Consider the following 12,931-nt stretch of genomic DNA (forward strand, 5'->3'; position numbering starts at 1 on the left):
CTAGTTGAGTTACTACTGATATCAGGGATGGATTAGATATCCATCTGCAGGCCCGGGGTAGAAAAAATATGTGGCCCCTGCTGATTTCGCCTAATACATTTCTGTGAAAGTACCAAGATGTTACAAAAGAGGATCCGCCCTTACAGCAAAATCCTGAAGCCATACGTTAGTTTCGCCACCTCTACTCTGCCCACTCCACCCAATAAGATCGCAATGTTTTGAGCCAACAATCATGGTGGAAATGAAAGTAGCCAATCAGACGATGGCGAAAACGAGAGTAGCCAATCAGAGGTGCAGATGCTCGGTTGTTTTTTGGCTTCATTGATTTAATAGGAAGATGATACATATGGGCAGATCCTCCATTTTATAACACTCTTGGAAAGTACAGTAGGAACCTTAAGGGACTTTTTTAAGGCTAAGGCCCGTCTTTCAGAATCGGTATCTGAAAATTAAAACCGGCACGCGTTATCATCATTGCCTTTTATTTCTTTAATTTATTTTGTTTTGCATTTTGGAATAGGTGAAAGGGGATTTGGATGAAGGCAGAGAAAGGAAACCACAAACAAGAAACAAAAAGAAAAAAAAACGAAACAAAACAAAACAAAGAATGAACAAAGAATATTTTTGGTATGGTATATTTTATCTTATGATGATGATTGTATCTTGAATGATTTTTCTTAGACAGCTAGCTGAGCTTTTGATCAGAATGGAGGCCCGGGGCTACAGCCCCCCTAAGCCCCTCCCTTAATCCGGCCTTGACTGATATGGTCATCTTTTTTTAATACTTTATCGTGGCTTATCTTTGTTCGTACCTTCAGGTAATTAAAAAGCACTTCAAGAATATAAAAATACTAGTTACAGTGGGGTAAGCTAAACAAAATGAAACCAACATGGGGCATTGATTTCTCCTAATATTTTGTATCTTGAAAAACAGTGAGCTTAAATAAAATATCTTCGTTCTACTGTTTTTCACAGACAAGAAATCACAATTAATCAATACATTTGTGCTTATCATCAAGACATTTATTTATTTACTTCTTGAAAGAGACTAAAATACATTAAGGAAATGAAATTTTTGAGTTTTACGTCCCACGGTTATGCCGGTTAGGCTAAAAGAGATGGTGATGATGAGTAATGAATGAAATGGTGGAATGAAGGAAGTGGGAGGAAACGGGAGAACCCCCAGAAAACCCACGCACACGGTGTTTGTCCACCACAAATTTCACTTGGCGGGGGCTGGGATCGAACCCGGGACTCCAAGCGCCAGAGGTGAACGCTCTACCACTGAGCCACCGCGGCTTCTAAAATACATTAAGGAGTACGACAGGAACACAAAATAATGAAACTTTACTAAGCTAGTCTAGTATGTTACGGATGCCGTCTTCAAAGAAACCTCTTTCCATTTTTAAGGCATTAGTAAAAAGATATCGAATTATTTTTTTATCTTTGTGTTTTTCAAAACCCTTTTTGACTTCGTCTTGATAACGAACGCGGTTAAGTGCTTGAAACTATGTTGACTGACTCATTTGTTGTCTTTGGAAATCAATAACGGGAACAACTATCTCTTTCTTAAACTATAATTGACTTCCCTATGCAGGGCCGGCTCTACCATATGTACAACACGTGCATTTGCACAGGGCAGCACGTTTCGAGGGGCGGAAAAATTTGTCATAATCATATTATTGAAAACAAATTTTTCTTGCTGCAAACAGACTTCATGATAATGATAGTTAAATTTACTAAGCTGACCTTCTATTTAAATACTACCGTACATTCATAAATCATGTTTAGGTCGTATTAGTTTAAGTTATAACAGTTTTGATATTATACTAATTTTGCATTTATCACAAACAAGTTCCTTATCACTGAAGACGGAAAAAAGTTTTTCTTAAAAAAATTTTAACAGATGTAGAAGGAAAATCAAAAAATAAAGATAAAAGAGCTAGTTGTACTGGAATTGCAAACTGATATATTGAGATTGAAGCTCGATACTGAATTCTATAAAAAGGACCATTTCTCCAAAGCAGGCGTGCTTGCTTTATCTTTCATTAACATGATAGATTATTATTTAAAGAAAAAACAGACACAACGAGATTATATTTGTAGTGATTAGGCCTTTCTGAGTGCGAGTGCTCTTTCCCTCCCCTTCGTTGTTCATGATGAAGTAGCATATTTAAAATCGCGACTTTTAAGGTTTGTTCTTTCTGAAGAAAGGGGGGCCGGCAAATGATACCATTGCACGGGGTTGCAAATTGCCCAGGGCCGGCCCTGTTCCTATGCTTAAGTCTATATGAAAACTCAACATCATTTGCGATGATTACATTGAAGTTTACACACTGTAAAAACAGAAATATTTGTTTTAATGCAATGTTAAACGAAGATCAATGACAAATGCAAGTGGGTAATGATGGAAGAATTAGTGAAGAGCAGAAATTAGGAGGGAAGGAGAGAACCTGGAGAAGACCCAGATATAATATTTTCCATCTCGAGCTCATAAAGCCTGCGATTACAGGTGCAGCCTTTACACATCTGCGAGTGATTGTACACGAATGAACAGACAACGGAAGTATAAAACATAGCGTATCTATTTTCATTTATTTATGATTCTGATTATGCTGATTTTTCACATTAGTACACAAATGTGAACTGCTAAGGTTTTACTATGGATTTTATTAAGTGATCTGCTTAAAGATTGGTTTGACTAATTTATTAAAATATATATTATTTATACAACTCGCACTTGAAATAAGTAAACAAAAACACGGAGTAAGTATCTAGTTATAATTCTAGAAGTATAATGGATAAACGAATTAATAACATTCACGACGAAATGTACGTATTTTGCGCCGTCTGCACGGAGTAGGAGACTAGTTTTCGATACCTGGGTAATATTATTTGTAATGATATGAAATGTGAACGTAAAATAAAGACAAGGATAGGAATGCGAAAAAAGCCTTTACAAGAAAGAAAATACTATTCTGTGGGGCCTTGAATAAAGAACTGTTAAAAATGACTCATAAAATGCTTCGTGTGGAGTGTTGCACTGTATGGGGCGGAAACATGGACATTACGCAAATATGATGGAAAACGAATGGAAGCTTTCGAAATGTGGGTGTGAAGAAGAATGGAGAATTAGCTGGATCGGGCGGAAAACGAATGAGAGGGTATTAGAAATGGTGGGAGGAAAATAACAATTAAGATATTATTAAGAAGAGGAAGAGAAACTGGTTGGGACATTGGCTAAGACGGAACTGTAGCATGAGGGATGTGCTAGATGGTATGGTGCAGGAAAGAGAGGGAGGGGGCGGAGGAGTCTACAATTAATGGACGATATCGAAACAGAAAGCTCGTACGTAAAGACTAAGAGGTTAGCGGAAGATCGTGGAGTATGGAAGGTTCTCAGTTGCACCAAGTGACCTGCCAATAATGGCAGAATACCTATGATAATAATAACACGGAATTCAGCATGTAATAATCAAAATTGTTGTATAGATAAATAAAACCAGCTAAATTATAACTAACCGATGGAATATTTGTTAGCAAATCACAATACAAGTTTCTATCTACAATAAACGAAACATTTAAACACTTGACACTTTCTACGAACAAACTACACTTCTAGTTTCAAAAACCTAATCTACAGGAAGTGTATAGCAAAGCATTTTATACTTTACCTGATCGCCGCTTCCATGCTCGTAAACTTGATTGATGCTGAGGTACCACTGATGAAAGTTACTTTACCACCACAGTTGTCTGACAGTTGTTTCAAACGATTTTTAATGCGATTTTGATCCAAATCTTCAGGTAAATTAGTTGCTTGAACTTCAACTTGCCAATTTGCCTGCAGCACAAAGAACATGAAAATTCGTGATTCATATATATATGGAAAATGAAACCGTGGTATCTGTACAGTTTTCAAGCAAAGTGAAAGGAAATTCAAATATACAAATCTACAAACAACAGGGCACATATGAAACAGTAACAAGTACCTAAGTAACTACTAATAGAGAATACAGTAACTACTAATATCCACTCAATTTCGTCGCAACAATCATACAGAAGTGTGTATTCAATTACCTCCTTTTACTCTTTTCCTGACTTCGAAGGGAAAGAAAATGTAAGGAAGGATTATTAAAGAGAAATTCTTTTTCCAACGAGGTAACCCTAAACAACATTATAGAGGCCCGTGCGCTTACCGAAACGTACGGAAACAAATAATAGTGAAACGGGAAAGTCAATACGCCAGGCATTTGATAGGGATATAGTATATGAACAGGCAGTACAGGAGAGATTTAACATTTACGAACCATGATGGATTTCTCCAAGACACACCTCCTATGGGCTCTTCCTAGACCATCTATTACAAGACAATCAAGACGACTGTCGGGGACAGATAATGAACAGAAATAGAAGGGACTGGGAAAGTATTTAAATTCAAAGCAGAAGCCATTCTCCAACACTTCTGCCAGAAAAAGGGCTAGCACTCTTTCTGCCATTTCGATTACTACACCTGCTCTCCCTTCCCAAAACATATTGTATTTTAATAGAACTACCCTTTTCTGTACATATAATAATAATAATAATAATAATAATAATAATAATAATAATAATAATAATAATAATAATAATAATAATAATAATAATAATAATATAAAATAAAAATCTAAATAAAGTTAAAAATTCTCTGTCCCTTTCTCTTGTAAAAACAATTTAGTTCTATCTTTTTTTTTTCTGAAAATATATGTGAAAGTATTTTATGTGAGACCTTCGACTACCAAATCCCATGTAATGCAGACGACGACAAACAATCCTTTACGAAATCAACTGCCTACAGTCAACTGTCAGACTGGCTGTGATTTCATAGTGTCAATAGTGACTGTCAACATGATAGATTCACCGGTTTACCCTAATGTCATTAATGCAATTCTGATGAGCAGTCCTTAGCTTGAGAAAACCACAACTTTGCGAAACCTCTGACATTGCATGGCTCATCTTTCTGGCACTGACTATTATACCCTGTTCAAAGAGACAAAATCTCAATGTATAAGCATGCTCATTGACCAACTACACTGCACTCATTAGTTCCTCTGTGTGTTTCATAGTAGCACCTTCAGATCAATCTTGAAAGCAATGGGTTATGAGAAAGTTCACTGCTATTATCACAACTTTTAGCTATTCAATATACTTGGATCATTCCCTCATCTCATCTGCACTTTTAAGAATTCTGCACAAATCAAAGAAAAATAAAACTTTCTTTGTGTGACTTTCTAATGATAGCACAATACTAGGTTGAATTTGACAAAAATGCTTCTCTTACCTAGAAGTATGACTTCAACTGGCTTATAACGCCACGGCTCAGACAATAAATTGTGAAATAATGAAGAACAGCTCAAAAACTGTGACCTAACTTAGTATTACTTTATTATTACTAGAAAATAACGCACAGAATTTAAAATAATGTTGATTTTTGCAATATTTTACAAAACGTGAATATATGACATAAACTATTAAATACGTATTAACTAACTAACTAACTCTATGGCCTATGGAACCCGGAGGTTCAATGCCGCGTTCACAAAAGCTCTCCACTGACTTCTATCCTTAGCTAACTGCATCCAGTTTCTACTTTGTATTCCAATCTCTGCGAGATCCATCTTAATATTGTCCTCTCATCTGCGCCTAGGTCTTCCTAATGGTCGTTTTCCGATTGGTCTTCCTGTCAAAGACTTTGAAAGTGTTTCTACTTTCTTCCATTCTAGCTACATGACCCGCCCATCTAAGCCTCCTAGACTTCACGACCCTAACAATGTTGGGTAAACCATATAAATTACGTATTAAATACGTATAGCATACCTAAATTACCAACACATACATCTGTTTCGTCGTTCCTCTACTTGCTGAAAATTGATTGCATGCGTTTTCCAGGAATAAACAATTAATAAAATCAAGTAATATCTAGTAATAGTAATTACGTAATAGTATAAAATTAAGTAATGGTAATTATGTATTTACTATTACATAGTATAACATAAATAATGCAATGAACATAATATTCTAAGCAAAGCATCTGTGTGACTTCCTGAGGAATAAAATTTGTGTAGCTACGGGTACTTGTTACTTGCTTACATTAGTGTAATTCTAAAGCACATAGTAACGTAGACATGGAATACTTTAAATCAGCAGCTCGTGAATTGTTAAAAACGACGAATTTTAACCATGGGTTATTTAATAGATTAGGCAATATTAAGTTCGAGGCGCATCCAGAAAGTAACTTTCCCAAAGGCCTTCAACAGAAACAAAACACAATGAAATGGAAACATTTATTGTGCCAGATACTGGACGTTTTCAGCTATTTTTCAATATATTCACCACCGGAATTCAGACATTTGTCATACCGTGGGACCAATTTATCTATACCTGTGTCATAGAACTCGACCGTCTGAGATTGGAACCATTGTTTGACAACCTCCTCTGTGACAATGGAGAGCAATAAGGAGCGGGAAATCTGCGGGAACTGGCCGTTGAGTTCCGTTATTGTGAAGCGACGATTCTGCATGATGCGTTCCCGAACAAGGTCCACAAAGTCGTCTGCGATGACACTTGGCCTCCCACCGCGCTCCTCATCATGCACATCTTGGCATCGTGCTGCAAATTGTCTACACCAGCAACCCACCATCTGTTTACTCATAACGTTAGGCTCATAGACCTGACACAGCTGACGATAGATTTCAATCAGCACTATGCCCTGTACATTAAAAACTTCATCACTGCTCGCACTTCACAGTGGCGGGAACTGGAATAGGAACATCCATCTTCAACCATTGCCACGAAGCTATTGAAAGGACTAGGGAAGTTCTGCTGGCGCATGCGCCTCTGGATGCGCCTCATAGGTAGATACAATATCCGAAAAAAGAAAGAAAGAAAAATAAACTTTTCTACCATTGTAATGTAGCATACCTTGCTCACTCCTCTGGGTGGAAGTTGCTCTACTAAGGAGGTGAAATTGTGATGTTCATTTGCACACAAGATGAGAGCTTCTGACGTATTGTTTTTATGTAGAAGAATAACGTGTATTTTTTTCCTATAGGTAAAAGAATTGTGTTAGTAAATAAATATCAAAAATTGTTACATATTTTAATCATGCATTACTTTTCAACCAATTTATGGCGGATTGCTCACGATCTATAAAAACAATTTCAAACAATATCAAAATCCAAGCTACCATCTCGGATAGTGCACTATTTAGTGACCATAAGAACGAACTATCGCTCTGTATCAATTTCAACTGTAGCAAGCTAGAGTGAAGTGTAGTCACATCGATTTTATTCCTCATTTTTGCACTGTGACATTGTTAACTCGGTATATGAAACGCTTTAGGGAACTTTCCTAATTTCCTTTGTACTACCTTTGAAAATGTGATTATCTCATTAGCCGCGACTCCTTGCTATCACTTAAATACACACATGCCTCACTTACTACACTGACGTGCCACTGAATTATGGTGTAGTAAAGAGTTGCTACTCATTTGGTCTTGATAAGCACACAAAGAGAGAGAATCAAGTCTACGGAAGTGGTCTGGAGGTAGCCTGACAAATGTTTTCCAGAATTTCTTACATATCAGTTAAGGATGCCAGTGGTGGAACATGTGCTTGCACACTTTTCTGCAGAGAATCCTATAGAGATTCAATGGTACTTAAGTTCGGGTTTCTAGATGGTCATTTCAGCAGGGAAAGGTAAGTGAAATGCTACCCGAACCAAGTGGTACCCAACTGGAATCGGTGAAAGGAGCAGTTGGTCTGCCGGTACATTCCATTTCCATGTGGATGGGAAAAAAGTATGAGATGTAAGTGATCGCCCAGCAGTTCTATATTCTGAGATTGCGTGATACATGCAATAATGATCCCAAACACTGTCAAAGTATAACGCTCCAGGCCATCTCGGAGCCGCTATAAGCTTGTACAGTTTGTAGCAAAAAACCTGCTATGGCGACGCTGTGACATTCGAAACCTGTTTTCATAGATAGCGAACAACCCTCCGGAGATCACAAATATGATTTTTAGAATATAACATTTTACTGAAAGCGCTTTATTTACCCACAATAGACACAATTTCCGAAATAATCCTGGTATATAAAAGGTGTCACACCACTGGCGTGGCGGAAAATGACAGTTACAATTCCCACAGAGAATGTGAAAATACCTATTGGTTACAACCGTGAGTGAGTTTACGCTCTTGATAACAACAATGGCATGCCGGGACAACAACAATTTAAAATTATTATTCTTTCGCAGCTTTTGCGAAATCACCATAATTAATTCAGTTTTATTTTCCGTACTTTTCTTCAGGACAACGCACTATTGAAGAAACCTAATTGAATTTTAAGAGGCTTCATAAATTGTTAAAAAACCTTTTATTAATACAAGATGTCTGATAGGTTTAACTTAGTGGCTGAAGAAATGAATCTTTAATTCAATTTCTCACGGTTACATGCTGTATGTTAACGAGACGATAAAAGTGAATAGTTATGGATCAACTGAATCTTATCGCAAAAGGAAAACAGACGTATCCCGAGAAGCCTATGTACACTCATGTCCAAAATGACTGTCGCATATCTATAACTGTCTTCTTGTCAGAATATAATTTGATAATGATTTGCAGGATACTTTTAATACTGATACTATGTGTATAATCGGTAAATGTATATTTGTGGTAAATTTCATAGGAAAAGAATTATAAATACGAAAATTAAAATAAGTAAAACAAAAATGTTCTAAATGGACAAGAAAGTTTTATTTTCGTTTTTTTGTTCTTATTTATTGCTCTTTTGACAAGAAATTTGCCACATACATGTCTTTGCCGATTATACACATACTAACATTATAAGAATTACTGGGCAAATTCGCTATCAAATTATATTCCTACAACAACATATTTATAGACATGCGACAATAATTTTGGACATGAGTGTACATAGTACTTGTCTTACGAGGTTCAATCATGTTTCATAGATGCGGAGTTACAATCCCGACATGAGAACACTAATACAATGCTCTGAAGCTGAGTTGTTCCTCAGATATGCAAACAGCACAATCTGATGAACTACATTCATAAAATAGACAAAATATTGCAAAAAAATTTATACGAAAAAAAAAGTGCCACCATAAATCAAGCATTTGGATGGTTTAGGGATGGAATAAATTGCGCAGTAGTTAGCTAAAGAACCAAGTTCGATTCTCGTTCCAGTCGTACCTGTAGAGGATATGGTGTAAGAAAAGAAATTAGTTTATTCCTACGTTTTTCATATAATATTCCTCTTCAACTCCTTTCGTTTTCCTCGACAAAAGATACTCTCATGAATATTACCAAATCGTATCTCCCACGTTTAATTCTAGTTTCTGAATAATCCTTACATTTTCAAGCTTTCGGTACTCTTCTTTGGCCTTAGTAATTTAAGTCAAAACATGAGTAAAATCAATGCAAATATTTACAAGACTTATCAGAAATGGACTCATGGGGAAGATCAACGCAGAAATACCGTTCTAAGGTAGTCGTTCGTCAAGGCATAATGACTCACGGTAGAACAGTGATCATTCCGTATACTTTATTTTTTTTTTTTTTAAATGAAATATTCAAGTATTACGTCCCACGGTTATGCCGGCTAGGCTAAAGGGGACGGTGATGATGAGGAATGAATGAAAATGGTGAAATAGAGGAAATGGGAGATCTCCGGGAAAACCCACCGAGGACACCCTGGTATTTGTCCACCACGAATGATCACTTGGCGCGAGCTGGGATAGAACCAAGGACCTCATGCTCCAGGGGTGAACGTTCTACCACTGAACCACCGCGGCCCTACTTAATTTTGCTAGTGAAGATTACTAACTCTCTCTTTTTTTTTTTTTTTTTTTCAATTTTGCCAACGATCAACGTATAATTTGAGCACTGTCTTACATTTGTCATTTAACTAAGATTTGCCTATGATGAATCTTCGTTGTGTTAAAATAAAAAATAAAGTCTTTGTGTTCCGAATGAAATTCCTGAATCTACAACATTGGGTCATGTTTCTTTTAAATGCTCTGAAAGATCTGAAACTGAGTATTCCGCCACGAACTTGTGGTTTCACTTCTCTTACTGAAGTTTGGCAATGTGATATTTTAACCGTTGAAAAAAAATTACAAGTCAACTTGCTACGCTGTATGCAGGATAACACTGTCCTGAAACGGTAAGTCTCAACGGATAGAGATACTCGGTTTCTAGATTACGAAAGCCCATAAATGAATCTTACGAACCTTATATATTCATTCCCTTATCCGTTTTTTCTTTTTTAATTAATTCATTTATTTACTATTTTCTCTCTGTACAAATCTCTCGACATGACGATCTACTTATTTGCTATTTTGCTTCAAAACAGAGCTACGTTCTCAAGCCATTTCCTAAACAACTCCGAAATGAGTCTAAATAAACATCTCTTCCATTTAGTTTATGTGATCGTAAAGGACTCAATGAAATATGGAGTATCAAAACCCAATAGTTCCTCAACATATTCTTAATATTATCGGCCTCTAGTATTTTAATAGGAGTTTCAATAAAAGCAATGAAGTTTCCTATTGAAGATGCTATAGGGCTGTTTGGGATTTGGACAGTACTTACATTACGTACGAACATATTAGCATCCCTTACGTTTTATATACTAAAGAAAGAAGAAAACAACCGATTTTTTTTTACCCATCAAATCCTCTGTAGGTACGGATTCAATGACATACAAATAGTGAAAAAGTGGGTGACTGGACCGGGATTCGAATCCGGGATCTTCGGCATGCCCTGCCGATGCAATGACTGGGTAGCGTAGTGGGATCTTCGGCATATCCTGCCGATGCAATGACTGGGTAGCGTAGTGGGGTCTTCAGCATGCCCTGCCGATGCAATGACTGGGTAGCGTAGTGGGATTTTCGGCATGCCCTGCCGATGCAATGACTGGGTAGCGTAGTAGGATCTTCGGCATACCCTGCCGACGCAATGACTGGGTAGCGTAGTGGGATTTTCGGCATGCCCTGCCGATGCAATGACTGGGTAGCGTAGTGAGATTTTCGGCATGCCCTGCCGATGCAATGACTGGGTAGCGTAGTGGGATCTTCGGCATACCCTGCCGATGCAATGACTGGGTAGCGTAGTGGGGTCTTCGGCATGCCCTGCCGATGCAATGACTGGGTAGCGTAGTGGGATCTTCGGCATACCCTGCCGATGCAATGACTGGGTAGAGTAGTGGGATTTTCGGCATGCCCTGCCGATGCAATAACTGGGTAGCGTAGTGGGATTTTCGGCATACCCTGCCGATGCAATTACTGGGTAGCGTAGTGGGATTTTCGGCATGCCCTGCCGATGCAATGACTGGGTAGCGTAGTGGGATCTTCAGCATGCCCTGCCGATGCAATGACTGGGTAGCGTAGTGGGATCTTCGGCATGCCCTGCCGATGCAATGACTGGGTAGCGTAGTGGGATCTTCGGCATGCCCTGCCGATGCAATGACTGGGTAGCGTAGTGGTTAACGTATCAGCAGGGTATGTCGAAGATCCTGGGTTCAAGCCCCGATCGTCATCCACTTTCTCATTCTTTCTATATCATCCCTTACACTTCGTTTACCAATTTCTGATACCATGTACTGTTGTAATGACCTGTGTGCTCTGGAGCAGGTGGATGCGGAATTTGCATGCTGCAGGAGTATCAGTGATTGCAGATGGAAAGCGAAAGAAGAGTTAAGAGTTTCGCCAAAATGGAAGGTTGGAGAGTGATTGCATTTAAGATTGTAAATGTTTAAAAGAATCGAAACTAACCGAATGGTGGAAAGCGTCTGTTATGTTCGTGATGGGTATCGCAAGTCAAACTAATATCAAATATACAGGGTCCGGCAGAAACTGATACTTTACATTCAAATTGTGATCAGACTGATTATAATTTCACATATGACCTTTTATTTTCCAATTGAACTATAACTCAAAAAATTTTGCTTACAACAATTAATTATGGAACATACTACACTTCCCTTTTTGAAAATTACATGTTCACATTTCTTTCAGATGATTCCCAATTTCTGAGAGCCGTATCTATGGTGACGTAATTGAAAGCTTGTTTTTATTATTATTGTTATTATTTATTTATCTTTTCAAGATCAATTCTGCAGACGTGACTGCTGACGTTGATCATGACATTGTAGCCAGATCAAATCAATCCACGTGCCATGAAGTGTTCAGCAGAACATCAAGCATTCATCATGGACACGTTAAAAAAAAAGTCAGTGATTGCGACTCAGCGTACGTTTCGCCAGTAATTCAACAAAATTACAGTGTTCCAAGCAGCAATATCATACTATTATGGGATACGAACTTTTTTTTTGTGGGGGGGGAGGGGACTTACGCCGTGAAGACGAGACTTTCAGAAAAACGGCGTACTGTTCGGACTCCAGAGAATACTGAAGGAATCATCTGAAAAATGTGATTTTCAAACAGTAAGGGCAGTATGTTTAATAACTAATTTTTGTAAGCAAAACGCTTTGAGTTAAGAGTTTAATTGAGAAATAACAGATCATATTGAAAATAAACAGTCTAGCAACAATTTCTATTCCAAGATAGTCAGGTTTCTCTGTCGGATTCTGTATACGACAAAATTTACATACGAGTTTTGAGGTGAGGTGAGGTGATTTTAGTTTAGCGTCCCGTTCAGCAGCGAGGCTATATGAGACGTGGACCTACTGATTAACGTGGAATCCGAACCACATGAGCTCCCGCCGGGAACATACGAGTTTTGAGTTTTTGGCATTTCTTCGGTAGAGGTGAACGCTTTTTCAGGGAACTGAGCATGTGGAAGGTAGATCGTCTTCGGCAATGGGTTTTAGGGCACGTAAGGAAAGCATTTTCAGTTTCAGCTGAGGCTGTTA

The 12,931-nt window shown here is 37.8% G+C and overlaps 1 protein-coding gene across 5 annotated transcripts in view; it reads right to left on the bottom strand.

The window, feature by feature from the left end:
- Positions 1–12,931, bottom strand: part of Marf1 (meiosis regulator and mRNA stability factor 1-like protein) — a 210,064-nt gene that overhangs the window by 156,964 nt on the left and 40,169 nt on the right. For all 5 annotated transcript variants that reach the window (XM_081732010.1, XM_081732009.1, XM_081732005.1 and 2 more), the window contains 2 exons: positions 6,958–7,081; positions 3,675–3,841 (listed from right to left, as the gene is read on the bottom strand). In XM_081732010.1, coding sequence (XP_081588136.1) covers positions 3,675–3,841; positions 6,958–7,081 — 291 coding nt within the window. The remainder of the gene's footprint in view (positions 1–3,674; positions 3,842–6,957; positions 7,082–12,931) is intronic.

This window comes from Thermobia domestica, chromosome 11, assembly GCF_964235325.1.
Source record: "Thermobia domestica chromosome 11, izTheDome1.hap1.1, whole genome shotgun sequence".
Classification (NCBI taxonomy): Eukaryota; Metazoa; Arthropoda; class Insecta; order Zygentoma; family Lepismatidae; genus Thermobia; species Thermobia domestica.